General features: G+C 44.7%; 1 protein-coding gene across 2 annotated transcripts in view; it reads left to right on the plus strand.

Annotated features, from left to right (window-relative positions):
- GNB5 (G protein subunit beta 5) overlaps positions 1 to 13,900 on the plus strand; it is a 493,189-nt gene that overhangs the window by 436,547 nt on the left and 42,742 nt on the right. For both annotated transcript variants that reach the window (XM_069222460.1, XM_069222461.1), the window contains exon 12: positions 7,036 to 7,202. In XM_069222460.1, the coding sequence (XP_069078561.1) occupies positions 7,036 to 7,202 (167 nt within the window). The remainder of the gene's footprint in view (positions 1 to 7,035; positions 7,203 to 13,900) is intronic.

The raw sequence follows: 13,900 nt of genomic DNA on the forward strand, positions 1-13,900 counted from the left end.
GGGGCTCTTGGACACTACCCAGACTTTTGCATGGTGGCTCTGCCCTTTCATTGCGGCCACATAGACCCAAAGGTAGGGCTCATATAGATTATACCCCTGTTCTGACAGCCACGTGCTCTGCCCACGGAGCCCAACATCCTCTGCCCATGGAGCCCAACATCCTCATTGAACTGGGCTAGCCAAAACAGACTAGCATGGAGGAGCAGAGCGCTGAGCACACATGCCTCCTGGGCACCCAGAAATGTGGCAAGTGCTTTAGAGGGGCCACGTGAGGCTCACTGGTGTCGCCACAACCTGATAGCTGGTGCCCAGGGCTTCCTGGCACCTAGAGGCCTGTGACTAGAGTGCAAAGGGATCCACTCGACCATCAGGAACCAAGAACACACATCAGCACTAGGGAGCTGGGGCACCCTCGCCGATCCGCCCCCCACAGAACTGTGCAGTGGGCTCGAGCCGGCCTCACACAGGGGCACAGTTAAACCTTCTATAGATGGAGTCAGGACATCTCGGGGCTCCAAAGGTGCACAAGCTACGACAAGGGGCAGTGCCACAGGACTCCCTGGTGCCTCAAAAGTGCACCTTTTCAGCTAGAGGTCTAACCCACTACAAGGGAGCAAACAAAGGGGGTGTCTTTCAGCAGCCCACAGTAAGGCTACTGTCACCAACTCAGTGAGGCCTCCTGGTGTTCCCATGACCTGATAGCTGGCACTGGAGGTTCTTTGCACCTCAAGACCTACAGCCAGTGGATGAGCAGACCAGCCAGATCAGCAGAAGCCACAACCACGCAACAGCATAAAGCAAGCAAGGGTACTGTCTTCAATCAGCCCACCACTGAACCACGGGCTGAGCACGGGCCAGACTCACACAGGTGCCCAGCACTAGCCTCCTATAGCCAGAGATAGGACAACTCAGACCTCCAAAAGTTCACAAGCCCGACAAGAGGCCTGCACCACTGGACTCTCCGGCACCTCTAAGCTCCCCTTTTCAGCCAGAGGTCCAACTCACGCAAGGGAGCTAACAGTGTGGGTGCCCTCCAACAGCCCTCTGTAAGGCTGCTGACACCAATCCTGGGCCTTTCTCTCCTGAGCGTAATTGGACCTCCCCCAGGATTCCACCCACTTGGTGAAAGGATACGAGAGACCAAAGAGGGACTTGGGGCCTAGAGTGACTCTGGCCCACGTGGCGCACAAGCCCACCTGACACAGTGAGGGCACCGACCAGCTACACCCAATAGCAGCCGTACACTCTAAAAAGGATCGCTCCCTGAAGGAGATGCTGTGCAGACCGGCCTCTGGGCACTGCCCTTCGCAGCTGGGCCCCAAAGGTCACCCCAAGAAAGACGAAACAGTAAGTCCTGTAACTCGCTTCATCCTCAAAGCCCACTTCGCATCACTTCGGGATGACCTTCAAACTGTCAAGTGAGATCCCTCCCAAGACCTGAAAACAGTATGCAAAGAATTAGCAGAGATTGGGGGTAGAGGCTCGACCCTGGAAGATAATGGGACAAGTAAAGACGAGGAACTTGAAGACCTCCAACAGGACTTTATACACCTCAAGGAACAGAACATAGAGCTCCAGGCCCATCTGTAAGATTTAGAAAACAGGTCAAGGCGTAACAATATACACATTAGAGGTGCCTCAAAAGCGGTGGAAAGAAACAACATTGAGTCCTATGTCAAAATCCTCTTCAGCCAAATCCTTGAACTATCAGAAGCAAACATCCAGCTGGACCTGGTGCACAAAGTGGGCCTACCCCACCAAGTGAACTCCCGCCCTGGGGAAATACTAGCATGTGTGCATGACTTCCCTCAAGAAGAACAAATCCTCCAGCAAGCCAGAGCAGTCCATCCACTCCAGTGCCGCAATCACACCGCGGTACTGTGCTCACCTTGCATAAGAGAAGGGTCTTTCATTTTGTGATGGCTTATGTTAGAGAGAAGGGGGTCCCTTAGTTCTGGGGTCACCCCTTCTGCATCATCTTCCACTGGGTGGGGAGGCTACATTAAATCCGCTCTCTGGCAGCTGCATGTGAACTCCTGGGATTGGAAAGAGAGACAAAAGTAGGTGGCGGCGCTCAAGATGGATGAAGATCTCAGCCCAGAACAGAGACTTGTGCTCTGACCAGGATGCCATTGCCCGAGAGAGGAGGGCAGTGCTGGAGACTCTAGTGAACAAGTCAAACACCCTGAGCTATGGGTCCTAGATCAGAGCACCCCTAGATGGCGGGGTGTGAGGCTCGGCGGGCAGATAGCTAAGAAGATGTTTTTTGTCCACGGACCTAGACTCTTGATTACTGTTGAGGTTGAAATGGCTCATATGTGAGATCACCAACAACCAGATACATTATTTGAGGTTCTGTTTTGGTTTACTAAGGGATAATCTAGTAGGGGGTACTTACAAAGAGCTGTAATATGTTACTCACAACCTGCTTCTATCTACACTCAAACCTCTCCTGCCAGAAATATACATTAAGTCACAGGGCGACCAGAGATGCGAGTGCTGACACCGCAGACTTTCTAAGTCACCCTCGCACACAATAGATTACGGGTTGTCACACTCAATGTGAAAGGCCTCAATAACCCAGTGAAGAGGAAAGCCATCCTTTCACACTTAGAACACACCAGAGCAGATGTAAGTCTTTTGCAAGAGACACACCTCTCGGCAAGAGACTGGCACTTACTCAAGTCAGGGGCCTATCCACGACAAATTCACTCATTTATGGACAACAAAATGGCTGAGGTATCCATTCTCATAGCCTGATCATTTCATAGGGGATAAAGTTGCAGAGATAAGGGGCCGACTTTTAGCCCACTTTTTCACACACTTCTGCTCAGCACCATATATGCTCCCAACGAAAGCCAGGAACAGTTTATACGCAAAGCAATTGCTGACACCTTGGCAACCACAGGGAATCTGATTTTATTCAGAGACAACCTTAACTTGTTCTTTAATAATAACACAGACCATTCTGCCCCTCGACATGGAGGGACAGGGAAACTCACACAGAACACAAGGTGATGGTTACAGTAGATTGGAATGCAGGACCTATGGAGAGATACACACCCGACAACCCTAGACTTCACCTTCTTTTCTCATGCCCAGAAAACCTACGCCCACCTAGACCATTTCCTGGGACCCAGGACCTTCAACAAATGCTAACTGGCATCAAAATCAAACCATGCTCACTCTCCGATCATGCTGGTGTGGTGGCGTACTTTGCAACCCTCCCAAAGAAACAAAGATTTAAACCCTTGCGGTTGCGAGAGAAACTACTGTAATGGCCGGAAGTGGTCAACAAACTGATCAGGCCATTACTAACTATCTTGCAAACAATTGGTACACCAGACACCCCCATCCAGATCCTGTGAGACGCCTTGAATGCAGTTATTAGAGGGGAGTTTCTGGCTATCTCTGCAGCAGACAACATCCTCCACCTTGAAAAGAGGGAACACCTAAATAATCGAGTGAGAAAATTAAAATGTATTCACCATCGCACAGGTGTGCCCAGAGTGTGGCGACAGCTGGAGGTGACAAGGAAGCAGCTTGTGCAGTTGAATCTCGATAGGGCTGAATTTTCCCTCCTTGGCCTTAAGCATTCCTTTTCCATAGGGGGAAATAAGTATGGGAAACATTTGGCCAACACGCTATGTGCCCAGCGGCAAGCAGCTAGGGTGGAGGCCAGAGGACGACTCTGAAGCCGTGGACGATAACCTCCTCACCTCTCAGTTCAGAGATTTCCACAACAACCTTTATGAAGCTCAAACTTTACCAGCATCACTACAGACGAGGGTGCTAACACGACACAGCTCACACCGACGCAGGCAGACAAGCTGGATCGCCCCATCAGAGTCAGGAAGTTATCTCAGCTATAGTCTGACAGTAACTACCCAAATCGCAGGGGCTGGCCGGCTTTCCAGTGAGCTTTCATTGGACTTTCTGTCACACGTTTGCTCCCGTCCTAACAAGGCTGTTCAACTCCATTGATGGCCCCCATACCCTGGCCCAATCGATGGAGAGGTGTCAGTAGTGGTGATCCCTAAACCCGGTGAGGATAACCGCAAGTGCGAGTCATACCGGCCCATTTCTCTCCTCAAAACAGATGAGAAACTTTTCACTGGCATCCTGGAGGCGCGCCTTAACTCAATCATGCTGGGACTGATAAGCCCAGACCAAGCGAGCTTTGTCCCTCATAGACACTGCAGTGATAACACAAAATTGCTGCTTCAAATTATTGACAAAGCTAACTGGTCTAAGAGAGACATCTTACTCCTAGCCATCAGCACCGAGAAAGCGTTCACTGGCCCTACGTATCGGCAACTCAAACACTTCGGCTTCAGACCACTTCTACCTAGCTGGAAACTGAGCAATTACGATTGTACGATTGTACGCAGGCATCAGTTGGAATGAATGGGCACACCATTTCATCATCATTCCCTACATAAAGAGGAATGCGGCAGAGCTGTCCACTGTCGCCTTTGCTGTTTGCACGCTACATGGAGCCTTTTGCTCAAAGAGTGCATGATCACCTGAACATCACAGGTCTCCGATTTGGGGGGGAGGATCATACCATATGCCTTCAGGTGGATGATGTCATCGTGGCTTTGAACTCCCCACTGATTGGCCTTACCAGCCTTCCTGGAAATAGCAGAGAGATTCAGAGAAGTGTCTGGCTTCCGGATTAATATCTCCAAATTTCAGGCCCTTAATCTTATAGTTCCCACACTCATAATGAAGCAACTTACCAGTAGGTATTCTATCCAGTGGTCACCAACCACTATTCCATACCTGGGGTTCCACTTGGCCCCAATGGTGGTGGCCACAGTGGCACTGAACTATCGCACATTATTTCAGCAAGTCACATGGGATCTGGCCCAATGGCACCTGTACCCACTAACATGGCTTGAATGGATAATGGCAATTAAGAGGACTATTCTCCCACAAATTCTCTTCCTATTCCAAGCGCTCCTGGTAGACTCCCCCACCTGGTGCAATAAAGGCCATACAACTAGCGCTGTCTTGCTTTGTATGGTCAGATAAAAACCCACAAATGGGTTGCGCCCACTTATATCAGCCCCATATCTAGGGCACATTGGGCAGTCCCATACAGATGGCGGATTGGGCATCCACAATCTTACAGCATATTTCCAAGCTACTCAAATCCGCTACCTCGTTGAGTGGTTCAAGACCGAATCTGAGAAACTCTTGCTCTTCATGGACCGGGAGAGTCCCATTCCTGAACCGCTCTCAACGGCCTTGGGTATTATATTCTTCCCCAATCGGAAAATCCACACTAAAGGCCTGGGATGACATGGTGACCGGCAATGGTCTGTCCTCCTTCCCTTCCCCACTGACACCCATCATGGACAATACCGACTTCTTTCTGTGTCGCGATCAGCCGCGTTTTGTCATTGGCAATCAAGCGGCTGTCGCTCCGTGGGACACCTCTATGGGACAAATAGTGTCCTCTCCTTTGATCAATTGGGAATCGACTATGGGCTACCGGATTCGGAGCGACTCCGCTACCTGCAAGTTTGATGTTGGGTTACCCACCCCGCTATAAAAGAAAAAGCACATTGGTCCCTCACAACATTTGAGAGATGGCTCCTGGCACAACTCGTGGACAGAGGCATGATTACACCAAAAAAATGGAGTGAGATACACTACAAAGCAAGATACAAAGCCCACAATGTCTCAAGCATTGAAATGTCAAAAAAAGCGTTACCTATTCGTACCACACCCCCACTGATCCAGAAGTATCAGTAGACATGGAGTGCAGAATGCTGGAGACGCTGTGGGTCAACCAGCACACTAAACCACATCCTGTGGGACTGCCCCAAGATCTTAGACTTCTAGGAGCAAGTATTAAATGACATAAACACACACATAAATACTCAGATACCCAGATTCCCCACCTACACAATACTAGGTCTCCCCAACGCTTTCACTTACCTGCTTAAATCACATAAAGGCAGACACATTGAGGTGGTGTTTGGAGCAACCCATCAGACAATCCGGGCGCGCTGCGGCACAGACACCATACCTTCCCACTTGTCTTGGCATCAATTATGGTGTATCCTGGGAATGGAGAAACTATCCCTGGTATTGGCAAATCAAGGGGCCACATATGGAGCACTTTGGCAACCATACATATCTCTACTATCTCAGGAGTTTCCAGAGCTAACGTGCCCCAAATATCTGAGACTACTGCGACTCTCAGAGTTGAATCCTGCGTCTTCAACTAACACAGGAGGCAGCAGACCAACAGGAGCACAACACATTTCTTGCACCACTAAATAAATAAAACAGATTTGAACCATAAAAGACATTTTGCAAAAGGCCTCATTTATCTTTTCAATCTGCATGCTTGGTATTTTAGCATTTACAGTAAACGTATGCAGCCCATGTTATTCAAGAAGCAAAAAAAGAAAGGTTAAATGTTTCGTTTTGTTTGCGATATGAGGGGGCATTTAAACATAACTTGATATTTCATTTATAAAAAGAAAATGTGATGCGCACATTGCTACTTAAACAGTCACAAACGCTAACGACACAATTGATGCCCTTAAAAACGTGCATATTCCTAATAGGGAAACATTTTCACAGCTAAACCTAATAGTATTATTTATGTTTCTTCTATATCACAAATGTCTTTCTGGATAAGTCTGCCCGACCTGAATAAAATTACAAATGGAGGCAACAATTAGAGGAAACTTAAATTCAGCTAAATGTTGAATTACGAGTCTTTATGATTGTGAACCTTACAAAAACTGAGGTCAGTTTATCCTCGGAAGGCCAAGAGAATAAGATACCTGCACCTATTCATTAATACACATACAACCAAATACATAGCACAGAAAGCATGTAAGGAGGAGAGATGAAGGGTAAATGTTTCACATCGACACAAATATGTTTCAGCAGATTGCAGAAGTATTAACTCCTTTGTACAAACACTTTCATTCTGATTGAAAATATGACCCCTTAAGGGGCACAGACGTGAACACTTTTCACATTCTGTTTCTCCTTTTTACATTCTAGGTCGCCTACTTTTTGCTGGCTACAATGACTACACTATAAATGTTTGGGACGTCCTAAAGGGAACCCGAGTATCGATTTTATTCGGACATGAAAATCGTGTTAGTACCTTACGAGTCTCTCCAGATGGAACAGCGTTCTGTTCAGGTTCATGGGATCACACTTTAAGAGTAAGATTTCTTTTTCTCCAAATACTTGAATTGCTTGAGATTTGTAGACAGTCTGTTTATTTCATATACAAGAAACCCTTGCTTGCCACAGTCAGCTCAAAGCTCACTCATTTTCTTTGCCCACTGCTAGAAAACAGATATATTAATACAAATATTATTAAAAAACAGATTTTTATGTAGCACATAAAACCACACTTCTGATGTTTTTATTACTATTAATTTACTAGTACCCAATTTAATTGTCTGTTTAACGACCTCGGAAGTACAAATGAATATGAGAGGTAAATTCACTATTGCTTCCTGTTGGCTGGCCTCAGCACCAAAATGTTCCTTTAATGTGCAGTGACTTAGGGCAGTTGTTCTTGGCACCAATGTTTATGCCATCTGTAACCTAAGTCATGTCCACAGCTCGCCCCGTTATTGAATTTAGTACCACTGAATGTATTTCCAGTGGCTCCCCTCACTTTTATTTGAAAATAAAGCAAGGTATCCTGCAGAACGCCTGCAGCCTGTGTTTGACAAACAGCAGGAAAGAGAAAATGTATTGGGAAGTTTTCCTCTTCCTCCCTGGCAATGTCTCTCACCTTTTCTCTGTTCGTTTGAGTTTGTATGTAGCTAACACCTCTTCAATAGGCTTTGTGTGTAAATACATTTGACTTTTTGTATAGTGGACATCCATCTATTAGTTCTCGTGACACAGCCCAACTCAACAACACCCTTCCTTTATCACCCTAACCTCGCCAGGTCAGCAATAAAGTCCTCTGTAGTCATTTTAATGCAGTGTAACCGGGCAAACACACGTTCCTTAAGTTTAATTATGTGACATTTTTTTTCTGTGAATCTTAATCTGTAATACAGTATTTCAAAACCCTGCATAGCATACTGTTTTGGTCGGGTCTAAATAGAAAGCCCGATACTTTAAAAAAAAGTTTATACTTTATAATTTGTGTTCCTCATTCAGATGTAAAAAATCTCTTTATACTGCTGCTATGTCTAGTAAACACAATTGGAATTTACACAGCCCTTCAGGCTCACAAATTTCTCAGCACAGAATAAGCTCCTGGTGCTGAAAATCAGTGCGATATGCCGATTTCCCCCAGCTCGAGTAGAAAATTTACTCAAGCGGCAGAAAAACAGCTCTAGTGGCAGTGCCCTCTGGCTACCCTCTGTGGTGCAGTTCTCACTGATTTCTCAGCGCAGAACAAGCTCATGGTGGTGAAGATCAGCATGATGTGCTGATTTCCACCCGCTCACGGAACTCTGTGGAATCTCGCAGAGTTTTTATGTAACTTTGCGGAATTCTATAGAGTGAAAATTCCACAAGTTCTGCCCAGGCCTAATTCCTGGTATGCACTAGTGTATGTCACTTTACAATGTGGCAATACCTGGATTATACCTTAAGGAACCCCTCAGGCAGTCATATGGACTTGTTTCCAACAATCTGTAGCAATATAGACAGATAGATAGGAAGTGACTATTGTAAGTTACAAAATATTCCTCTGTGCATAGATTGCAGTTTGAAATAACCAGGACTTCGATGTCTAGAAAAGAAACCTATGACCTGTATCTGTATTTCCCTTGTCCAAATATGCTTCATGTTACCAAGCAAAAAGCACTAGTGATTTGGTATCCTTCAAAATATAGAATTGTTTTCCACATTTTTGTGTCTTCCATTAAAATGATTGAAACATCCAAACAATTTTTATGAATAACTGTTAGTCAAAATTATCAGTATTACAGTCCATGCACAGGTGATTTTAGGAGAAATACTTCATGTGAAATGTTTAATTCCTTTCACTATTCCTCTGTCTCTTCTGATCCAAGAAATTCATGCTTCTGCAGCTCTCCGGGTGTCCAACTACCTGATTTATATGCTATGTTGAGAATTCAGATCAGTGAACTGTGTAAGGTTTAAGCCACAGTGTGTTAAGTTGGTGTCACAACTAGCTTCAATAGTTACTTTGCATTAATCCTCCTTTTCAGGTCTGGATATACAGCACAACTATTGACTGACCTTATGTAATCAACAGAAAAAGAACTTCAAGAAGCACTACTGAGAGAAAGGCCTTGTCTCCGCCCACATATGACAATTCCTCTCTACAGCTCTTGATTGGGCACAGGTTCTGTGCTTTCACCAGAACAGAGTGCTTGTTGTACTTGTGTTGGCTTGTTGGGGATTCCTCCTCACCTATTATGGCCACTGCATTGAAACGGGATGACGAGGTTCCTTGAACTTTAGTATTGTTGTGTCCAGAGGAGTTTCTCCTCACCCAATATCGCCACCTCATTCAAACTTGATGATGTGGTGGTAAGCCAACAGTGTCAAAAGAAAATGTTATTTTCATTGTTAGTACTTCTGGCTGCACATATAGTAGGAGTCATCAGGGAGAGAGAAGGATTTTACTTGTAAAAATTGACTAGAATTAAAGCTTTTTCATCTCCTCAGCAAATCCTAGTACACTGCACAGAATTCCAAATAACCCATTGACGGCCAGTCTAGGTGGCTCACATTTGGTTTTCTGGCAGCAGTCTAAAGGGCAGGTAGTCCTGGACAAGTTGGTAACAGTCACTCAGATCTAAAGTAAGTCAATCCTCAGTCTCCCGGCCTCCCTTCTGCAAATGCAAATAGAGTCCCATCATACTGTTTCCTCATAAGCTCTTTCCCCACCAGCCCACTCTTCTCTGCCAGTGAACCCTGTCTTTCTGCAGCCCTGCCCTTTCTTGCCCTACTAAGTTTCACTTCTAAGCGTAAATGCCCTGCTAATCCCATAATGCTGTTCTTTTGCATCTTTCTCTACTCCTCTGGGCCATTCTTCTGCCTGAAAGCACTCGGCAGCCCCCTTATGCTGTCTTGGTGTCCTTCCTTCTTGCACGGGGCTGCTCTTTTATGCGTGAGCACCTGGTGGCTCAGTTCTTGTGTCCCTTTTACACCGTTTCTACCCAGCCAGTCTGCTCTTTTATCTGCGAGCAGCTAGTGTATTCCCGTAGGCTGGCTCCCTGTTCATTCCTTCCCTGCTGAACAGCTCTTGTATCTCCGAAATCTTTTATTTGTTTTTATGTGGTTCCCTCATTTTGCAGGGTGAGTGGTGCCTTTTTGAGTGTAGGGTGCACAGAGTAAATGTGCAAAAGCAGGGTAAGTGGTGTTCCTATTTGAGGTCAGACTTTTGTGCCTGTATAAGTGCAGGGTTAGCATTTACTTTGTCTGTGGGAGTGTCTGGTGAGTCGTGCCTGTGTGAAGGCATATTACTCAATGCCTGCATGAGTGCAGAAAGAGCTATGGCTGTTTGGGAGTTGGGTAAATTGTGTGAGGGCAGGGTGAGTGGTGTGTTTGTGAGGGCAGGATGAGCGGTGTGTTTGTGTGACTATTGCATGAGCTGTGCCTCTTAGAAAGGAGGGTGTTAGTGATGTCTATCTTTATGAGTATATGGTGAGTAGTTCCTGTGTGAATGCAGGGTGAGCAATATCTGTGTGAGTATGTCCATAAGAGTGCAGGGTGAGTGGTGCAGGTGAGCAGTACATGTCTACATGATATAAGGTGAGTGGTGTGGGTATGAATGCAGGGTGAGTGCTCTCCTGTATTAATGCAGAATAAGCAGTGCTTATGTGAGTGCAAGGTGATGAGTGCCTGTGTGAGTGCATGGTGTGCTGTGCCCCTGTGATTGCTAGGGATCTAAGCACCTCAGCCTGATATTAAATGTCTCAAAGTGCACAATATCTGAACCACTGCCTCTTTTATTTCCTTGTAGTGGTGGGAGGTGCCAGGATGCCATATCCACCAAGTGTCCTTTCAACTTGGAATTACTGTAGCACTGTAGCAGCAGGAAATTCAATTTAACTTTAAATTTCATAATTTTTGTTCATCCAACCTTCCTTTCCCAGTACACACTAAGACTAGGGAGCTTGCCACTGGATGCCAAAAGTGACAATCTCTTTTGTCCATCTTTTATGAACCCTCTCCAGGTGAGTGCCCTAGCTTTATGAGTTCCTAGTCGTTCCCAAACCATGACCATTTCTTTATAACAGGCTCTATCTACTAATATGGCACCTGCTGTGTCTGTAGATAGCTTATCTACTATTGTTGACAACTTTCTAATCTTGAGATCATTCAAGAATCAAGATAACACCTATGATGGAATTATGACACCAGAAATATCTCCTACAATCCAATCTCTGAAGCACTAGCTTTTCTTTTGACTCTGGCATTTGACTTCTCATTCCAGAATGGATCATTAAAATGGTCTACATGAAAAATCTTTGGAAAAGCTACTCCCAGGTAACCTACCATCTCAGCCATTTGGCAGCTTATAATAGCCATTCTTTCCACATATGAAATAAACACCTGGTATGGTGGGTTCTTATCCATTCAGCATAAAGGTCCAGACATTCTTAAACAAAAACACATCTACACTTACTAGTTCCTGCAAAATGTGTGTCAGTCTTTGATCTAGGTCTATATACACATAACTTTCCTACATGTTGACAATCTAAAGCCGGGAATCCTTGATTTACAGCTACTGAATGGGCTTCATCCTTTCCACAATTTTGTAAAACTACCCCCTTTTCTATTTTGGCCTTCATAGCGCTTCTCCTCGCCTCAATTTATCCAATGATTTCATTCTCAACTGGGGTAAAAATGCAGTTCAAATTGTTCTTTTCAGCACAAAACTGTACCAAATATCAACATAGCCGCAAAGAAACCTCCCACTGTGTCAATGTTTTTCATCTTTGTAATATTGCTCAAATGTTTTATGACTGGGACAATTGAAAAAAAATTAACACTAGTTAATAATTGGAGTAAAAGTGTTGATAATACTTCTGCTGATACAACAGGTTACAAGAAATTCCATAGGATAGGGGTAAACTACACTGTGTGATTCCCTCACTTACTGATGAAGGCAACCATGTGCATACATAGGAATCTCTAGCTTCCCTGATATCTAAAGACTCATATAACAACTTAAAATATACATCTGTAGGTAAGTCACATCTAGAACCATCAGTGTGTATGTATTTCTCATCACTGTAGAGTAAATTCTGATCTGCAATTGGATTCGCTAAATTCAGGGCACTTGTGGATGTAATCTTTTCTGAATCATTTGCTACAGGCAGACTCAAACCAATGAGCAATAATATACTCATAATAAATATTACTACCACTAAACCTATACATATGTGTCTGAATTAGCAATTTAGTTCAGCTCCAAGAGTTCTCTAATTTCAGACCAAAAGTTCGAATTCAAAGATCAAAAAAATCAAAGGTCGAAATGTAAAAAAATGCAAATTGGCTTTAATATATCACTGTCTATTTTCAGTCCTTTTAATTTGTGAGCAAAGCAAATATCAAAAATAGCCTTACACATTATACACAAAAGTTCACAGATTTTCTAGAAAGTTCATCAAGAGTTTTCTCTACTTGCACAGTTCAAAAGCTTCTACAAAAAATTCAAATGTCTCCAATAAAGACCCAGCTCATAATCACTATTAATCACTTCCAAAACGTAATGTGTTTGTTCATCAAGCAGCAATGAGATTTCAAAGTTTAGCCCCACTACAATTTCAAACTCAAGAATATTGAACTAGATTCGAATTATTAAAACAAAAGGTTGTAAACCCCTTTTAGAAGTAATTTGCAGCAAAATATGTCCATTCAGGTGCTGAGTATTTTCGGCTTGGTATTCTCTTTCTCATTGATCTCCAGTTCGCTCAACCCTCGGATCACTGTCACTTTGGCTTGACTCTTCAGTCTCCTCAGCAATAGTCAGAGCCACTTGTACAGCTGGCATTGTTTCCTCTAGGCCAATTGTCTCCTCATACAGCTCTTTTATCTACAGCAAGTGGTCCTTCGTCATCCAAATTTGCAATAGTCAACTGATTCTGTCTCGACCTTTCTGTACCATCCACTGTTGTTGACTTGGTCAGACCCCCCTCAGTCCGCAAATGTGCTGTTGCAGCTACTTGTCCAGCCCCAACAGCTTGACTAACCTGATCCCCCTCACTCACTGTAACCATCCCTTTTGAGAGAGGTACTGTATCATCTAGAGGTCCTGGATCTTTGCGAGTGTGGCTAGCAATTACCCAGTTAGGGAGACCAGCATACTTCACTGCTGTAGTGGTTACCAAAACCACTTGATAAGGCCTCCCCAATTCAGTTCCAAACACATTTTCTTTACATGCTTTTTCGCCATGACCCAGTCGCCTAGACATAGGTCATCGCAAAGCTTCCACTGCAGCGGTGCTGTAGCTTCTCCAACCTGATGAGACAAAAAACGAACCACGTGCACTGCTGGCTCTCCCCATGATAATCTCATTAGAGAATGACCTAGTCTTTCTGTCGGGGTATTGCGCATACTTATCAAGACAAGAGACAACGTGTCTGGCCATTTCAAAGTGGTAGATGCACATACTTTTGCCAATCTGGACTTCAGGGTGCCATTAGTCTGTTCGACAAGTCTAGAAGCCCCATGTCTGTAACTGCAATGTAATCTTTGCTCAACTTGTAATGCCGCACACAGTAATTTCAGAACCTCACTGTTGAAATGAGTTCCTCAGTCTGACTATAAAGAAGTCGGGAATTCGAACTGCGGAATCAGTTCCCTAAGTAACAGCTTTGCTACTGTGAGACTATCATTTCTCCTGGTCAGTATTCTTCAACCCAGTGTATCTCAGTCCATTGCACGCAGGCATCTCTAGGAAATCCA

Source organism: Pleurodeles waltl, chromosome 3_1 (genome assembly GCF_031143425.1).
Source record: "Pleurodeles waltl isolate 20211129_DDA chromosome 3_1, aPleWal1.hap1.20221129, whole genome shotgun sequence".
In the NCBI taxonomy this organism is placed as follows: Eukaryota; Metazoa; Chordata; class Amphibia; order Caudata; family Salamandridae; genus Pleurodeles; species Pleurodeles waltl.